The 17,883-nt window shown below is 52.6% G+C and overlaps 1 protein-coding gene across 1 annotated transcript in view; it reads right to left on the bottom strand.

Moving 5' to 3' along the window:
- Positions 1–17,883, bottom strand: part of GTF3C1 (general transcription factor IIIC subunit 1) — a 72,379-nt gene that overhangs the window by 15,822 nt on the left and 38,674 nt on the right. Inside the window, exons 14-27 of the mRNA XM_082645480.1 lie at positions 17,500–17,684; positions 15,761–16,015; positions 15,348–15,493; positions 14,070–14,167; positions 13,481–13,577; positions 13,185–13,362; positions 10,332–10,473; positions 9,834–9,969; positions 9,321–9,402; positions 8,999–9,187; positions 7,077–7,234; positions 5,071–5,213; positions 2,862–2,943; positions 614–726 (exon numbers count right to left, since the gene is read on the bottom strand). Coding sequence (XP_082501606.1) covers positions 614–726; positions 2,862–2,943; positions 5,071–5,213; positions 7,077–7,234; positions 8,999–9,187; positions 9,321–9,402; positions 9,834–9,969; positions 10,332–10,473; positions 13,185–13,362; positions 13,481–13,577; positions 14,070–14,167; positions 15,348–15,493; positions 15,761–16,015; positions 17,500–17,684 — 2,004 coding nt within the window. The remainder of the gene's footprint in view (positions 1–613; positions 727–2,861; positions 2,944–5,070; positions 5,214–7,076; positions 7,235–8,998; positions 9,188–9,320; positions 9,403–9,833; positions 9,970–10,331; positions 10,474–13,184; positions 13,363–13,480; positions 13,578–14,069; positions 14,168–15,347; positions 15,494–15,760; positions 16,016–17,499; positions 17,685–17,883) is intronic.

The following is a 17,883-nucleotide window of genomic DNA, read 5'->3' as shown; positions in this document are numbered from 1 at the left end:
ACCTGATGGATGGACGTGTCTCTACAGGAAGAAATGTGGAAATACAGTGGCGAGAGGGACTATCCTGATGAGGATGGTGAAGAGAAGGGATTCACATTTGGATTAAGCAGCGGAAATAGGTCTGGTTCACAGCACTGAAGATTTTCAAGTTTCACAGGTCTGGGCTCAAACCCAAGTCTGTTCTTTTCCAGATGCCCAGTGGTTGAGCTGGAAAGAGCAGGGGCTCTAGGGTCAGACCTACATAAGTTCAAATCCTGGCCTGGGGCTCACTAGCACTGTGACCTTGGGAAGTTAAGTACCCCTCAGAGTTTCCTGTGCTTAAAATGATCAATCATAGCAAAAGGACTCAAATACTTGAGTAAGCCAGAATTAAGTCAGAGCAGGGCCTTCATGTAATGGAAGGGAGTACTTGGTGGGGCGCGAGGGATGGCAGTGCCTCCCATTTTCAAGTCGCCCATGAGAGCAGACGAGGGCGTCCAGGGTCAAGGGTAGTGCAGGGTTCGCTGCAAGGTCAAGCGGAACGGCTGATGGGGGACACACCCGTGACGGTCCTGGCCGGTGACTTTTCCTCTTGCCCCAAAGTTCACACAGAACCTTCCCAAGGGAACCTTACCTGGCAAACAGCTCCTTCAGTGTGTCTGGGATTTCAAGGTTAGGATTCCTTAGGGCTGAACTGAACTTCTCTTTAAGCTTCTCCACAAATTCTTTAAACTCGCTGGCACAAACCTTTCAACATGAGAGAATGAGATGTTAAGCCCTTTTTCTCCCTGAATGGAGGTTTCACTAAGACACATTGAGGGAAAATCTTGTAGCAAACTCCCTCGGCAGCGACCTCCCACAGACATTGACAGAAACACTGTCTCCTGTGCCCTCCTGACTCCCCAGCCCCCGCCGGAAGGTGACAGATGCTCACCACTTCACTCGGAGATGGAGAGCCTTACACCTGGTGCCTTAAACCTGCGCCACCAGCACTCTCCCCCGAGGCCCAGATGGGAGCTCCCAACGTGCCCTGTGCAGTCTCCTCCAATCAGCAGGCCTGTGTCCCCTTGTCGCCTTCCTCCCCCCAGGTCTGTTCCTCTGTGACTCACCTGTGCAAGTCAGCCTCCACCGCCATGCTCAACGCTCAACCGTGAACCCCAAACCAGACCCCTCCTCCTCTGTACCCAACCTGCGACCATCCCAGTGCAGACCTGGATCACAGCGTGGTCCCTCACTGCCTCGCCACCCCCAGGCTCACACCTCCAACTCATCCTCCATGGTGTGGCCGGCAAACCGACCCCGTCACCCTGTCACGTGGTGTCCAGCGCTACAGGACAAGTTCACACTCCTCCCTGATGCCTCTCGCTGCCGTCCTCCCATGGGGCACCTCGCCCCCCTTTCTCCTCTGCCTTTCCTCGGCTGGTCCCTCATCTCTGCAGTCTGGGCTCAGTGCTGACACATTTGAAAAGCCCTCTGTAGTAGATGCCGTTGGTCACCTACTTCCTTCATCCCGTTCTTTCTTAGCAGTGGAGCCAGCCCCAATTTGGTGTGGGGAGACAGCCTGCCCAGCTTCCCGAGGAGAGTCAGGACGGATCTTCTGGGAAAGGCTGTCCCCTCCCTGATACAAGGGCCCTCTCCCCACTTCTTCTTGCCCTGGGATTCTGTTGTGAGGACTGAGCTCCAGCAGTTACCTGGCAGCCATGAGGTGACCAGCATGAGGATGGAAAGCTGACCACCAGGGATGGGGACGGAGTGACAGGATAAACGGGGGACCCTGAGGACATCTCTGCTTTGCTGCACCTGCATAGGATGGCCTACTTCTGGGCTGCTTGGCATATGAGGAAAAAAAAGCCTTAAGCCCCTGTTATGTTTTTTTTTTCCGTCACCTGCATCAAAAGCACTCCTAATTCTCCCTGTGAGACCTCAGCGGCCTGTGCTTTCCTCTCTCAGGGTGGCTGCACTGTTCTGCGGCGCGCGTTTACTTCTCTGCCCGTCCCACTGCCCTGTGGCTCCATTTCAGCTGGCCTCGCCTGGCGCAAGGCCGGACATACACGCAGCGGAGTCCGGTGTTAGCTCAATGAGTGAGGGGTGAGCAGACTCTGAGCCACAGAGCAGAGAAGCCTGGGTCTGGAAAGACAGTTTCCTTCCTTGTCAATCACCGTCCCGGCCCCGCCCACAGAAAACTCAGAAAGAAGACTCATGGCCGGGCTTCCCTGGTGGCACAGTGGTTAAGAGTCTGCCTGTCAATGCAGGGGACAAGGGTTCGAGCCCTGGTCAGGGAAGATCCCACATGCCGAGGAGCAACTAAGCCCGTGCACCACAATGACCGAGCCTGCGCTCTAGAGCCCGCGAGCCACAACTACTGAGCCCGCGTGCCACAACTACTGAAGCCCATGAGCCTAGAGCCCGTGCTCCGCAACAAGAGAAGCCACCGCACCGCAACGAATAGTAGCCTCCACTCACCTCAACTAGAGAAAGCCCGCACACAGCAACAAAGACCCAACGCAGCCAAAAATAAAAATAAAATTTTAAATAAAATTTAAAACCCCCCAAAAAACCCATGGCCTATCCACGAGCTTTCCAGAAGTCTAGCTGTTTGTAATTTCTGAAGAGCAACACTATTTTCTTAATAAAATAGACCCAAGACACAGCAGCGTTGCAAAGAGACATGGCAAATTCTAATCGTCTTTAAAACTGATGCTGGACCCAGATCAAGTGAGGGCCACAGCCAAAGAACTGACAAGTCAATTTCCCAAATGAGCAGGGGAAAAGCCCATGTTTGCAAGGCTGGCAGAGGCACCGTGGGACCCAGAGGACCAGACTAGAACCTAGAAATCCCTGCCTTCAGGGCAGGCTGAGCCCAACCACCGCGCGGGGCCCACCTTCGGGTCTCCATAGTCGCCTTTTCGATTCATGAAATCTCCAACAAGCGCCTTATCCTGGTACACCTCGGCGAGGCAGACCCTGTGGGGAGAGCAGGCCACAGTGAAGTCTGGGCAATGTCACGATGGCCACGTTCAGAACCACCGGAAGATTTCTGTCCTAACAGTTCTGGCCTTGGGTAAACATGAAGTATGATCTGCTTATGTGCCTGCTGGGTGATTATAGCTTTTGAAAATGAAGGATTGGGGGTCGGCCTGTTTGTGCTCATGCTTCACATCTCGACTTCTCTGCACTTCTGTCCTCCACGTGCAAACTGAGAACAGTAGCTTCCACGCGCCTGCCCTCACGGGGATTTGGCCAGGACCACAGGAGAGACCTATGTCAAAGAGGATCTTAAATTTGGAAACAGGCCCTGGTGCTTGGTATTAAGAGCTCCGGCCTCCTCCAGCACTCTGTCCACTGCACACATCTTCACACCTCCAGGCACCAAAAGAGCCTGATCTGCCCAAAGGGAAATGGAGGGAAAGACAACCAGCGTTTGCTGGGTTCCTAGGAGCTGCGCACTTTGAAAGCTGGAGCTGCTCCTTCATAAAGAGCTTGCAAGGTAGAGACTGTCATTCCACTTCACAGCTCAGTGAGGTGTAGGGTCCGCCCCTGCCCCCGAGGTCACACGGAAGCCAAGGGCCAGGGCAGGTGGGACAGGTGTGGAAACAGCCTCTAAGGGGATGAATGCCCCGTCTCAGGTCCCACAGCTCTGAGCTGCAGTGGATGAAGACCTGGCCTGCACGCCCTGCAGCCCCCTTCATGTCCCTCTTCCCCGGCTGCTGCAGGACAAGAGGAAGAGCGTCAGGCAGGGGGCAGGAAACCCGACTTCCAGATCTCACTTCACTGCCAGCTCACTGTCACCCCAGCCAACTTGCACGCTCTCTCTGGGCCTGTTTCCACTCTGCAAAAAGCAGGACTTTGGACCAGGTGATCAGAGCCCTTTCAGCAGAACATTCTAAGAGTCTTCCATGCACTGGGGAAGTGGCTTCACACAGGAAGGCCCCTTGGTGGGTCTAACCCAGCGGTTCTCGTCGGGGCGATCTGCCCCCCTGGGGGGGCGTGTGAAGACATTTTTGATTGTCACAGTTGGCGGGGTGTGGGGGTGGGGTGTGGGTGGGCGGGTTGCCACTGGCACCTCGGGGGTGGAGCCAGGGAGGCTGCTAAACACCCCACAGTGCCCAGGACACCCCACAACAGAGAATGAGCCACCCCACATGTCAGCAGCGCCGAGACTGAGAAGACTGGGCAGAGGGCTGAGTCTCCTCTGCAATCCAGGGCTGGGCTGCTTTCCTTGCAATCTGGCTGACTGCAGGCAGCGCACGGCTCGGAACCAGCCCGGAGCCAAGCTCTCCCACTGACCCGTGGCCCGAACGTCAGCTGGTGGAAGAAGCTCCGCTTTCCGGCCTCACCCTCATGCTGGCTGCAACACTCGGGTACCTTCCCACACCACCTGCTGGGCTTCCCCACTCGAGCCCACGCCGGCAGAGGGAGGGAGCTGCAGGAGTCTGACGGGGCTGGCGACAGCTTTACACCCTGGCCCTGAGGGAAACAGACGGCGGGCAGCCTCCCTGGCAACTGCCGATGGGGGAGGCTTTGTAGTTCCTGGCCAGCTGCCATCCCCTCACGTCTTTAGGGAACGCCCGGCTCTGCTGAGGAAATGGTCGAGTGCATTTGGTCCAGTGACCCCGTTCCTGTCTAGCTTCTTTCTGGAGTGAGCTATGTGATGGACCACTAACACGGAGACATCAAGAGCTGCTCTGGAGTGTTAAAACCCTAGTGGAAATGGGCAGAGGCCTCTGCTTTCACCACATGCTACTCAGGTGAGGTGAAGAGGTAACATTCAGTGCTGTCACCAAGCCTGTTTAGCTTGTTTCTTCACCTGTAACAAAGGAGAGCGGCACATGCTTCACGAGGCTGTTCTAAAGTGTAAATAACACCTTGAATGTGAAAGTGCCCAGAATCACACCTAGCCACCCCAAATCAAGGACAATCTCACTAACAGTCTCCAACAGACTACTGATGTGCTACTGGACGACTCAGATTTTGTCTATCTGGTTTTTACAGCCGACTCTTAAGCAAATGGGATGAAAGAAGTGTAAAGAATGAACTAGAAGCATTGGGATACCCTCGTCTTGGAATCATGGAAGTTCAAAGGAGGCTTACTTATAGTTCAGATAGGCTTGTGGATTTTTGACTATGTAGCGAGCTCTTCGTCCGACCGAATGGGATGTTTTATCCAAAGACTCTTCCAAGGTTGAGTGCAAAATGTCCCGCACGACCTGCCAGGGGACAAACGGGCCCTTCACCTGGATCAAACACAAGCCAAGACACAAAATCAGTATCCTCGGAGCCCACATTATGGGTCACTAATGTAAAGGAGGGGGGAATACGTTCTGTGGAACCTCTTTCCTCAGCGGACGCTCAATACTGTCACCTCATGCATTTACTCAGTCACATTTACTGGGCACTGACCACGTGCCTGGCCCCGAGCGGGTGCTGGGCAGAGAGGAATAAGACAAATCCTCCAGGTCCAGCGCGAAGAGTATCTTTTGGTGACTAGTAGAGGTGTTCGGAGGGTGCTTGGGTAATACTGACTGGAGGGCAATGCGTCACAGGAGGTCAGGAGCATAGAAGATGCATTTCATTAGACGGCTTTAGAGGTTTAAGTACCCATCATGTACGCTCAAGAACGCTCTGTGTAGGGCACCTGTGGTTACACTAATGGAAACGGAACGTGCCGAGTCACAGACCCAGGAGACCCTCTCAGTGAACACGTGCAGGAAGGCACAGCCCAGGTAAGGAAGGGCCTTGATGACAGGGTTATTTTCTTAGCGCCCCAGCAGGAGTGGGCCCAGGAATCTGGTGTAAGTTGAAGCGAGTAAGTGGAGGGTCCGTGCAAGGCTCTCCTGGCTCCCCTGGCTGCGTGGAGGGGGGGGAGGGGAGAGGCCTCTCCCATCAGTGCTGTGATGAGACAAGGCCAGGGATCAGGGACAGCAACACGCCTTTGGGTTCCTCCTGGCAGAAGGGATTGGGTGGGAATCTAGGAAGGGGTGGAGGGATAAGAAAATCTGGGGCAAAAATAAACAAAAGGGATTTAATGAGCTTGAAGGCAGAGAGCGTCAGCCCTCTCAGTGGGTTTCTCTTGGCTGGTATGGCTGAGAACAGGAAACACAAACGGGGCTCCTATGAAGCTGCCTCACCTACTCTGCCTGGCGGTATTACTGCCTGGAAGGGGCCCTGGGCGGGACACTGGCAGAGCCCACGCTCCGGGTGGCTTCTGGGAACCAGCCTGATGGGACATTCGACTCGGCATGGCATGGGAGGTGGGGAGTGAACCCGGGGACACCCACCGTCCCACGCTGACTTGGTCCGCACGGACAGAGTGATTCCTGCGTGGGAGGCACCACGCGAGGGGCTGCAGCTACAAAAACAAGTAAGTAGTCTCTCTGCCTCTAGAAGCAGCCACTCCAGTGGGCTAAGAGGCGCCAGAAGCCAAAGGAGCAGCGTGAAATGTACATGTCCAAGGAGCAGAGTGAGAACGCAATAAGTACTTCCCTTTGGGAGGATCAGGGAAGCCTTTCCAGAGATGATAAGCGGTTACTGAAAGATAAACGGGAGTTTTCCAGGCAGATGAGGGTGGGAGGCAGGGAGCCGGGAAGGGTCAGAGTCCTGGTGAAGAGAGAGGGACAGCACAGCTCTCAGCCGTGTGGCCTGCAGCCAGGCAAAGACATAGATGCGTGAGCCGAAGCCAGGAAACAGATGTGCAAAAATAAGCATGGTGGGCGCGCGGGTAACTAAGAAGAACCTGCTGTATAGCACAGGGAACTCTATCAGTACTCTGTAATGACCTAAATGGGAAAAGAATCTAAAAAAGAGTGGATATATGTATATGTGTAACAGATTAATTTTGCTATACACCTGACACTAACACAACATTGTAAATCAACTATACCCCAATAAAATTAAGACAAAACAAAACAAAACAAGAAAACGAGCGTGGTATCCATTGCTAGGATTCTGGGAAATGCTTCTCCCAGCAGCCAAGTGGAGTAGGTGGGATGGATGAGAGGTCCCAGGTATAAGCCTCCCTATGTGGGTCCCATGATGAGAGGGACTCGCAAATCAGCGGGCCAGAGACTGGGAGGGGGCGGGGGCGCTGGGCCGGGTACCTTGGTGTTGAGGACATTGCTGGCAATCCGGCAGAGCACAAGCAGCCCGTCCTCCTGCATGGACCAGGTGACGCGCAGCCGGGTCATCCTCTGCAGGGCGCTCTGGTCAGTCTCGTCGTGGTAACGCAGCCTTTTGCTTTTTTCTTCCGGGAGTTCTTCTAAGAGGGGAAGAGGAGAGGGGGCCTCTAATAACCAGTTTGGAGCTGTCACTGTGGAGAGGGGAAGGGTCCCTACCCAGCAGGTCAGACTGCACCAAGGTACTGGTTATCAGAATCTCATCGTGCGCAGAGTCATGTAAATTAATCACAAAAGACTCAGCCCATCCTGACAGATTTTTTTTTACCCCTTTCATCATTTCTCTTTGGTCACATCTCGTGGAGATGGGCTGGGCAGCCTGATGCAGCCTCTTGTTAGTTATCTGCCCATCTCTGATCCTTCCCTTGGAGGTTCTGAGCCCTTTGAAAGCACCTCGCACAGAAGCCGAGGGAGCCTGCTTGGGGTGCGCTCTCTGGATAAGTGGGTCCCCACCATTCCCTGCTCTGCGACCTCAGAGATGCTGTGCAAACTCTGGCGCAGCGTGGGGACAAGGCCCACTCTACGGGGCTGCCCTGAGGAGTGAACGAGACTGGGTATAAAACACCTCGCGCAGCACCTGGCACAAAGTAGCTACTACCTAAATAACAATCACTAACATTATGGAATGTTCACTAGGTGCCAAACACTGGCTTAAGCTTTTTACATATATTCACTTATAATTAAAAATAATACTTGGCAACAACCCTATGAGAAGGATACAATTATTATCCCCATTTGGCAGCTGAGGAATTGGAAACACAGAGAGATACAGCACCTTGCCCAAAGTCAGAGCCTAGTAAGCAGCAGACAGCATTGGAACCTTGAGCTCTCAACCACTGGGTTTCCCGAAGTTTCTTCCCCTCGGGGAGTCGCTGGTGGCAGTTTCACAGGCAGACGCCATATGCCACCATATGCTACTGCCAATTCCAAAAGACTGTTTGTTTAATGAGTGTCTTCCAAATGAGGGCAGGAGAAAAGTGGGCAAGAGCATTTAGATTCAAATCGACACCACCACCGTATTTTGTCTTGTAATGAATTCAGGTCTTTGCGAGCCAAATTGATCTTATGCATATCTGGACAGGCTAAACAGAGGAGGCTGTTTCAGCTGATGTGAGGCTATTTGTTTTGAGCACCAGCAGAATAAACCACTAAAAACAGGTTCCTGTTAAAATATTCTGTTCTCAGCTGAAACAGCTATAGCTATCAGATCGCTGTTAAAACACACACACCACTGAGGTGATATAAAAGTGGCCTAAAACCTAAACACTAGTCTTCTCGCTGCCCTCCTTCACTGTAAATACCACCCAAATGAAGACTCCAAAGGGCAATCTACGAGGCACCACACACGATGGGTTCACGAGATCTGGAGAGATCCTGCAGGCTTAAGTGACACCCATGTTGCCTCTGATTTAAAAACACAACATAACTTTAAACTTTGCCCTGATTAGCACAGATGCAGATATTAACAAGCAAACCAAAAGAATAATAGGATTTGGGCTGGTTGTGATGCGGACTTTGCTATGGATTTTTTGCCAAGGTTTTTTTTCCCCAGTTGAGAAGGAATTAGAAATTTGAACTGAGGGAGTTACTAAGTGAAAAGGCTCTACACAATGCAGAGACAGAGTAAGCAGGGGGAAGCACAGAGTCAGTTCGAGGCCCTCTCGGTCAGCAGGCTGAGTGTGGAAAATAAAACGTGATCATGCAGAGTTAGTGCTCCAAATAGAAGGAGACAGAACCCGAGTCTGAAGGCAGAGCTCAGGCTGGGCTGCGGGGAGGCTGCTGTCCATCCCCAGCCAGACCGTGCATGCAAAGGCAGGCCTGGCAAACACGAACGAGCATCCCGAAACCTTTTTTCTTTCTCTTGATCTTCTTCCCAGGGTCCTTCTTCAGCCGCTTGCGCTTCTGGCTTTTCCCACCCCTCACTTTCTGGTTCCTGTCCAGCGTGGGCTCTCGGCCAACCTCAAAGTGCTCTTCCCTGTCAGCACAGAGCCCCGATCCTGCTCGCGCTTCTCCCCAGACAGTCAACCTGCCGTTGCCTGGAAATAAACACAGGACACCGGCGCTGCAGAATGACCTCTGCAAAGGCCAGAAGCCAAAGCCAATGTGCAGCGATCGTGTCGGCCGGAGACAGTCCCACGTCTATTTCTGCTGAACTCCTGGCCCACGTACCTCCAGCGCCAAGAGGCAACGGACGCTTGGACAGAAACGTCTGCAGCCTCACCGTGAGCCCGTTCTCTGATGCGGTGGTCTCCTAAAAGATGAGGATGGCACTGGATAAAGCGTGAGCTTTCATGGACCCCAGGGAGCCCAGGGCAGCCACAGCGCTGAGGTGCACGAGTCTCTGACGAAGAGACTGTGTGGGGACCGCCACCCTCCTATCACACACGTACCCCCTCCCCGTGTGACCTCTGTTTTACAGACTTTCTGTTCTTTCTTTTAAAAAGGAGTACTTGTCCACATCGCAGAATTAGAATCCGTTGGGGGAAAAAAAAAGGCCAGGCAGATATTTAAGGGGCCTGACATGCCTTTAGCATATATGGAAGTAATTATTTGTGTCTCTGGTCAGTTTTGATTTGGCCAGTTCAAAAACCGTTGAGCCAGGAAAGGGACAGGCAGGTGAGTAGCAATGGCAGTCCCCCGGGTTGGGGCCCGGGGATGGATGCCCCCGTCCTAAAAGCCCACCTTTTTGGCCTTGTCGATGATGTAGCTGGTCCAGATCCAGTTTCGCTTTAGGTGTCCGTAGAAACTGGAATCGAGCCCAGCGGCTCCCAGCCCATCTCCGGGGATAAAGCCTTCATCCACGACCTCACGGCTGCCCCTGGAAGATGGAAATAAACAGAAAACAAGCCCTCCTTGGGAAGTGAAAAGAGAGCTCATGGAGTGGGCAGGGGGCATTTATTTTAACTGTTACCTTCCCAGAAAAACACCTGGCAGATGGAAGTAAAGGGCTTGTCAGAAACCCAGACTGTTATGTAAAATTCCCAATTTCTGCACTCTGGCTACTGGTTCTTTTTATTTTTTGACCATAGGTGAGCCAACTACAGCATGGCTGGGGCCAGATGTGAGCCACGGCCTCGGCAACAGAGACTCAGGCTTCCGGGCCTGACAGAGAAGCCCGATGGGGGGCAGGCCAGACCTGCTGGGCTCTGCATGTGGGGGCGGGGCGGGGCAGGGACGCACGCGGTATACTCCATCATGGCACACTTGCGCTCCAGGGTGTGCTTGTCCATGGCGCTTTCCTGCTCCTTCTGCAGACTGCCCTCCTCATCGCTGCCCTGATCTGGGCCGCTGTTCTTCCGGATGCGCGGGCAGCGCACCACGCCTAGGAAACCAGACACAAGCCCCGCTGAGGACACCTTCCTGCCACGGTCTGCTGGCCACGGCCTGCTGAGGGGTGGCGAGAGAAGACTGGATTCCCTTTCTGTGACCAGGATCCCCACCAGGGGAGAGGGTCTGGAACTGGTGGACCTCCTTGCACAAAATGCAGAAGGCAGAGAGTTAAAGCTGGTCGTGAACCTGAGAAAAGGGCCTGCATGCAGCCTGTACTCTACTAAGGCAGCAAGGCGAGCAGGCAACTAGAGAAACCCCACGCCTTCCTCCTTCCAGGGGGATGCTCCGGGGAGTTGTGTGTCGCACAGAGGAAGTGACGAGTGAACACGGCTGCACACGGTGGTGGCTGCCAGGGTCAGGCTGGTGGGGATCTAGACAGTGCGAGGCAACATCACAGTCTTCCTGGGCGCACTGGGCTCCAGGAGCAGCCAGACGTATCCTGAGTGCCCCAGAGGTGCATTAATTTCGTTGGGAAATTACATTCAGTGATTCCACAACAAAGCATCTCTTGCAAGGAAATATAAAATACGACTAAAACTGTTGCTTGCGTCAGGCCAGGGAAGGCTATGATAATTTGCAGACTACCGAAGAGCCTCTCGTAACATGGTCAGCGGGAGACTTTGGCCTGGGAGGTGGCGAGGGGCGGCGGGGAGAGCCCACGCCCTGCACCTCCCAGCTGGAGCTTTACGTGAGATGTTTGGTTCAAGCTTCACCTCAGCCCCACAAGGCAGTGGTGGTGTTCCCAGATTAGAAATGAACAAACTGAGGCTCAGGAGGTTACAAAGAGCTTACCCAAGGTCATGCATTTCAATGGACCTTGAACTTAAGAGGACTTCAGGCGATGCTTCGCCTTGCACCACCAAGCTGCCTGTGGGAGACGCAGATTCAGGCCCTCCCCAGGGCTGCTAAATCCAAATCCCTGGACCGCGCCCAGTAATCCGCATTTCAACGGGTTCCCCAGGTGCTGCCTGTGTGCACTCATGCTCTGGGAGCCCCACTTTAAAGGATGCTCACGTCTTATTATTGATGGGGAAGAACCCCCTCAAATGTCGTTGAATGAAAGGACAATCAATGCCTGATTAACGGACTCAATAAGCCCCCCACATTTCGGTTCACGAACATGGGAAGGGATGGAAATTCACCAGTTGTCAAGCCTGAAAAACTTTGGTGCAAATAACATACTGGTTCGCAAATTTTTATCTAGGTATAAAATGCAGGGGAATTAGGGCACTTTAAAATCTGCCCTGGTAAAAGCCTAGCTCACTGCTGATGCCAGAGGATTCTACAAAACACTGTTTCTAAAATTTGTCTGAACTCATTAAAGTATCTATACAAGTGCTCATTAGCCTATTGGCATTAAACAGTTCTACCCAATAAACACGTGGCTCCTGCTTTGCAAAAATCAAAGTGTAACCTTGATCTTCCAGCTCTGTGACAGAAGAAAGAGAGGGAGTCCTCTCCCAGGTGCAGATGGAATGTGGCATCCTTTTCCTCCTGGGACAGGCGGGAAGAACAGAACTGACGAAAACTGGCTTAGAGGAAAGAGCACAAGACTGGAGGTTCTAACACCTTCTACAAACCCTCCATTCATTCCACAAACAGTTACGGGATGTCACCTATGTACCAGGCACTTTGAGACACGCTGGGCATACAAGCCAAATTTCCTGTACTCAAGGAATTCCCAGAATGACATCAGATGACAGTAAAGATGCTGGAAAGGCTTTCTCGGAGAGAGAATGCTTGAAGTAGGAGTGGCCATCTGCAAGGTGAACATAGGTCGGGATGTTCCAGAGAGAGAAGAAAAAACAAGCCAAGGCTTAGCTCAAAGCCCAAGTCATCTGACCCACTGGACAGTCTGGTCAGTTCCTCCTCCTAAAGACCTCCCAACCTGTCCTCTGGCCTTCACTATCACCAGCGGACCTCTCCTGGACCTCAATCACAGCGCCTAGCTGGTCTCCCTGCTTCTACTCTGGTGCCTCTCAGTCTGTTCTCCACACAGCAGCCAGGGCAACTCTGAAAGACCTGAGATCTTGGCTTACAACCTCCAATGGCTTCTCGCTGCTCTTAGAACCAACCTGAACTCTTCCTGTGTCCTGCAAGGCCCCAGAGTCTGCTTCCTGCCTGCTTCTCCATCTCATCAGCTACCACTCCCCTCCCACGCACACCGGCCTCTTCTGTTTCTCCATCAACACTCAGGGCCGTTGCACCTGCCTGGGATGCTCCTCCTCAGCTCTGGTCACGGCTGGCTCGGCCTTATCCTTTAGAACTCAGTTCAAAGTCTCCTCCTCAGAAAGGCTGCTCCTCACCAGCCCAGTTAAACACCCTCGATTCATCACCCGGTGTGTTTCCTCCCCAGCTCTTATCACACTCTGGATCTCAGTGTCTTCGCCAAGACAGCATAAGTCCTGTTGCTGTGTGATCGGGTGCAGGAAAAGACACACACAAGGTGTTCAATAAACACCTACAGAAGGAGCAAATGAATAAAGACAAAAGCGAAGCTGTGTGGGCTCAATGGGGTGGAGGGCTAGTGGCCCTCCCAGGTAAGGCCCACCACTGTCCTTTCTAAGGGAGCTTCCAGGACACTCCAGGCCTCCAGGGGACAGTCGGAAAACCAGCAGGCGGCTTCTAGTCTCTTCTAGCTCTAACTCCCACTATCGCACAGAAAGGAGGGAAAACAGCGAGTCCAGTAAAGATGGATGGTACCTAGTGGGGTGTTGAGGCAGACGCACTGCAGATCGAACCAATAGTTCTCCACGTCCTGCATTGAGTTCAGGACGTAGAGACGCCTCTCGAAGGGCCGGCTGCTGTGGGCCAGGTTGTAATGGGGGTCACAGGTGGTGGTGTCCACGATGACCACGTTCTTCTTCAAGAAGATAAAGACCTACGAGGGAGACACCGGATGGGGTGAGGGGAGAGCCTCAGCCTCAGCACCGGGTGAGGTGTCTGGACACTGCGCTTAGCAGTCAGGACCACCTTCATCTGGGCCTGGAGGCTGTTACCTGATCTTTATCCTGAAACTTCTCTGTGGGCCCGAACTGGAGCAGCCCCATGTAGCACAGCTTCTGGAGGTTCTCCACCACCGAAAAAATGTAACGTCTGGAAAACAGAGGTGGGTGGTGGGTTCTTAGCTGTCATCAGGGGGTCTGCATGGGGGTGAGGGATGTGACTTGCTTCTTCTCTCTTCGACCAGTGGGACCTTGAGGACGGGCCTCGGGCCTGAACTGTGCTGAGACCCAGAACTCCCATCCCAACACCAACCAGGGCAACGGGGCATTGATCCTACTTGGGGGCCTTGAGTTCGAAAGTAAAAGTAACAAAAGGGAAGACCCACCTCATTACTTGCAGTCTTTATCAGCAGATTTTACTTTAAAAGAACCTTGAAAGCAAGTACTAAAATGTCCCAGCCCACACTGCATTTGCCTCTGTGCTTTATGTAGAAGGCACAGGTGGCTGAATTAATGACCTTGGGTTGCTACAACCTGGCAGGCAGAAACCTTTCCTCTTCCTGGTCAACGATTACTCAGAAGCCTAACTCCAATGGGCCTACCAGGACCCTCGGCCGCCCTGAGTCGGCTGCAGGGACCTCACCTCTTGTACAGAAGCTGTTGCCGGATGGGCCTGGGGAGAAAGCGGATCAGCGTGTGCTTCTTCAGAGGGTCGTTCAGAAACTCCTCGAGGTTGTCCACCTGAGAGGTGAATTTCAGGTTCAGCTCACCCTCAAGGACAGGGTGAATTGCAAGAATTGTGAAAAAAACACCACTACTTTCCAGGCTGTGGTCTCGCTGAATCTGGCCATCCATCCCATGGGGACAGAGCCCCCTCTTGCCTGTCGCTCCAAACCTCCCACATTTCTCAGTCCTGACGCCCCTCCCCTCCAACCCATCTACCACACTGCTGGGTACAGTAAACAGGTGGCCTCACTCACTGCTGGTGGGCATGCAAAGTGCTAAAACATTTCTGGGGGACAATAGGGGAATATATTTATTCATATTAAAAAAAATTAAAAACGGATGAAGGATGCTTATGGCCTTTAAAGCCAGTGATTCTACTTCTATCCTTAACCTAAGACGACAATTTTGGAGCTGCCCACAAATACGTCTAACAAAAAGTATTCATCAACATGTCACTTAACACCACCAAGAAACTGGAGCTTAAATGTCCAAAAATAGAGTATTGGTTAAATACACTAGGGTACGTGCATAAGAAGGAATACTGCAGATTTACTTAATATCAAGTTAAAGCAACGATGTGGAAAATACAATACATTGTTCAGTGGAAAGAACAGATGATAAAAGAGTAAATACAGTATGGTCTCAATTCAGTTTTTTTAAAAAAGGAAGACCTCACATATATACACATGCATTACATACAAACATGGCATAGGAAGAAAAAGACTAGAAGAAAATGCGCCAAAAACACTAGCACGGATACCTCTGAGTGATGAAGTTATAGCATTTCTATGGTAATTTCTATTTTTTCCTTTTTCTGTATTTACCAAATTTGTAAAAATATATTTTATTGCTATACCATAATTGTCTGTCTTTTGACTGATCTAGAAGAACAAGTCTTTGAAATATTTCCCTTGACTCACCATCTATCCATCCACCCAATCTATTCTCTCTTTTTCTTTCTTTCTCTTTCTCTATCTATCTATCTATCTGAACCACTCTATCTATCTATTTAGCGAGCCACTCTATCGATCTATCTAGCCTATCTATCTATCTACCTACCTATCTATCTATCGAGCCACCCACCCAGCCAGCCAGCCAGGCAATTGCAAGTATTTTCCCTTGACCAGGTGAGTGTAGGCCCTCTGGTATGGAGCTGAGGGACCAGCCCCTGAGAAAGCCTGGGAGTCATCGGTACCTTGTAGCTGACTTGCACAATCTGGGTGAAGATGGAGAGGGGCAGGCAGAGAAGAATGTCGCTGACCAGAGCCCAGCCGAAGCCAAAGTCCTTGTGGACTGGGACGGGAGGGATGTAGCGCGTCCACGAGGCTTCATCCACATACACTGGGAGAAAACAGGGGTCAGTCCTGAGACAGGGTCCCGGTCATGATGCTGGTATCGCCTCCCAGTAGGTCTTGGTTCCCTCTAACCACAAACTAGGGCAACACCCTCCTTGTCAGGCAGGAAGCCTGGAGGCTCAGCAGTTTGGATTATGTCTTTGTTTTGATCAGGGCAATAATGGGGACTCAGCCAGTTCAGATCATAAGGACAAGGAACCACCATGACTCCCCTCTGGACCCCATTGTGGCTTGCCTGCCCAGAGCATCTCACCGGTCTCTGTGGAGAGCTCCACTTCACCCTCCCGGGTGGCTCCATCTTGGGTGTCCTTGGGTGGGGCATCGGAGGAGGCCTCCAAGTTGCTCCCGGAGGAGGATGGGGCTCCCGTCCTCCTTTCGCTGCTGAAGCCCGGCTTCTCCACCGTGTCGCTGGCAGGGTGCCCATAGATCAGGTACCACAGAAACATGTGGATCACCCGCAGGCGAGGCATTTTGGGCAGAAACCCTAGAGAACGCCCAAGTCCAGGAACTGGGGCAAGAAAGGAGGGTGATGCTTGAAAATCCCAGATTCAATTAAGTTCAATTCATTCAAAAACTATTGCGTGCCACTGTATCCCAGGGGCCAGGGAGACGACAAATGTTTTCACCCTCACGGGACTTACTTTCTAGCGGGAAAGGGCAGACAGTAACAAACTACCTAAGACAGTACATCGGATGGAAAGAGCGATGCAGAAAATAAAGCAAGGGAGGCAGAGGAGGGCTGTAATTCTACAGAGGCCTGGAAGGTCTCACTGGGGAGAGGCCTTAAGGGACGTCCTCGAGTTGGTGAGGGAGCGGGCAATGCAGGTACCTGGGCGACATGCCCCCCAGGGCGAATGCAAGAAGCCTGAGACGGGGGTGTGCTTGGCACATTCGAGGAAGGGCCAGCCCGAGCAACGGGGTGCAGCCAGGAAGGAGGCATGCGCAGGAAGTGAGCCAGAGTGTAACAGGGCAGGGGGCCACCACGACAGACCCCAGCAAGAGGACCTGAGGCTGATGGGGACTGTGCAAAACATCTCAGAATCTAGGTTCTTCTAAATAGCTTATTTCTTTGACACAAAGTGCTCCTTGACTTTCCCCAGTGAAAGGAGACAGGTGAGAGCCAAGGGAGGCATAGGAACAGGGTGGTGAGGAACAGGGACTGGAGGGCCCCTCCTCTGCCGTCAGGCCTTGACCACGCGAGGAGCTCTCGGCTGCCTCTTGTCCACTCAGGCGCACATGCTGCTCCGCTGCGCTGCCTCGAGCACAGGTTTCTCCCTCCATCTGTACTTTCTAACTGTGACACCTTAAGAGTCTGGGCTAAGTCCGTGTGCCTGGAGCCCTCAGCAAGGGAAGTCACACAAATGACCTCTCCTGCTCAGAATCCCCAGGTTGCCGGGTCCCCCACCAGGACGTTTCTGCCTGACAGAAGTCTGTGAGCCGTCACCATTGCCCTCCTCCTCCAGCTGCATGCTGTGACCAGCAACTACAACTACACCCCAACTGCGAAGGCCCGGCCGTGGGCACCGGCCCAGCACAAGCTGACGTCAGACCAGCTGGGTGTGGGGTGAGGGGAGACAGCCCTGTTCGAGATCTGCATCCCAGAAAATTAGATGAATGCTCAAACCCATCAGTGGCTGTAACTACCAGAGGCTTGTGGGCTCAGGAAAGGCAGAGAGTTTCTGTGGTTTACAGAATGTTCCAGCCCAAGGGTATGCAGCAGAAAGAGTTAATCTTCGTGAACAATTCCTCAGGTTGGGACCTGGCATAATTTCACCTGGGCCTCATAACAGCCTTGTGAGGTACTCCGGGCAAGAATCACCCCCATTTTACACAGGAAAACTGATGCCAGCACGTGACCAGCCCCCCACGACCCCAGCTGTTGATTCAGACCTGACTCTCTGCCTACAGCCCAGGGCTCGGATGTGCCAACACCAAGTGACTCAGAAGACCAAACGAAACACAAACAGACCCTGACAAGAAGCTGCTTTTTACCTACAACAGGGTGATAGTTTTTCAGCTGGGTTATGCCCATTTTCTCATCAGTCTTTTTCACCCGTCCACTTTCTACTTTAGAGGAAGCATTCAGCTGAGAGTCTCCTGATCCTTTTGGGTCCCCTTTTCCTTGACTTTCTTCTTCAGCTTCCCCTTGAGGCGCTGGAGGCTGGGGCGCTTTAACCCTGAAGTTCAAATATAAGATGTTAGAAAACCAAAGACTGAGAAAGGACAGGGTCTGTCCTCAAGAATTTGGCCCTGGGGTTTCAAATCAACTGCCTGTAGGGGCCAAACAGGTGATGTAAACGGATAAAATGTGTCAGGGCACTGGACATTTGGGGCTGACCTGGACAGTGGACCCCCACCTACGGGGCAGCTGCTACC

The sequence above is a fragment of the Mesoplodon mirus genome (genome assembly GCF_964341445.2).
Source record: "Mesoplodon mirus genome assembly, chromosome: 15".
Classification (NCBI taxonomy): domain Eukaryota; kingdom Metazoa; phylum Chordata; class Mammalia; order Artiodactyla; family Ziphiidae; genus Mesoplodon; species Mesoplodon mirus.
The sequence above is the reverse complement of the archived record's forward strand: the minus strand, read 5'-3'. Positions and strand labels throughout refer to the sequence as shown.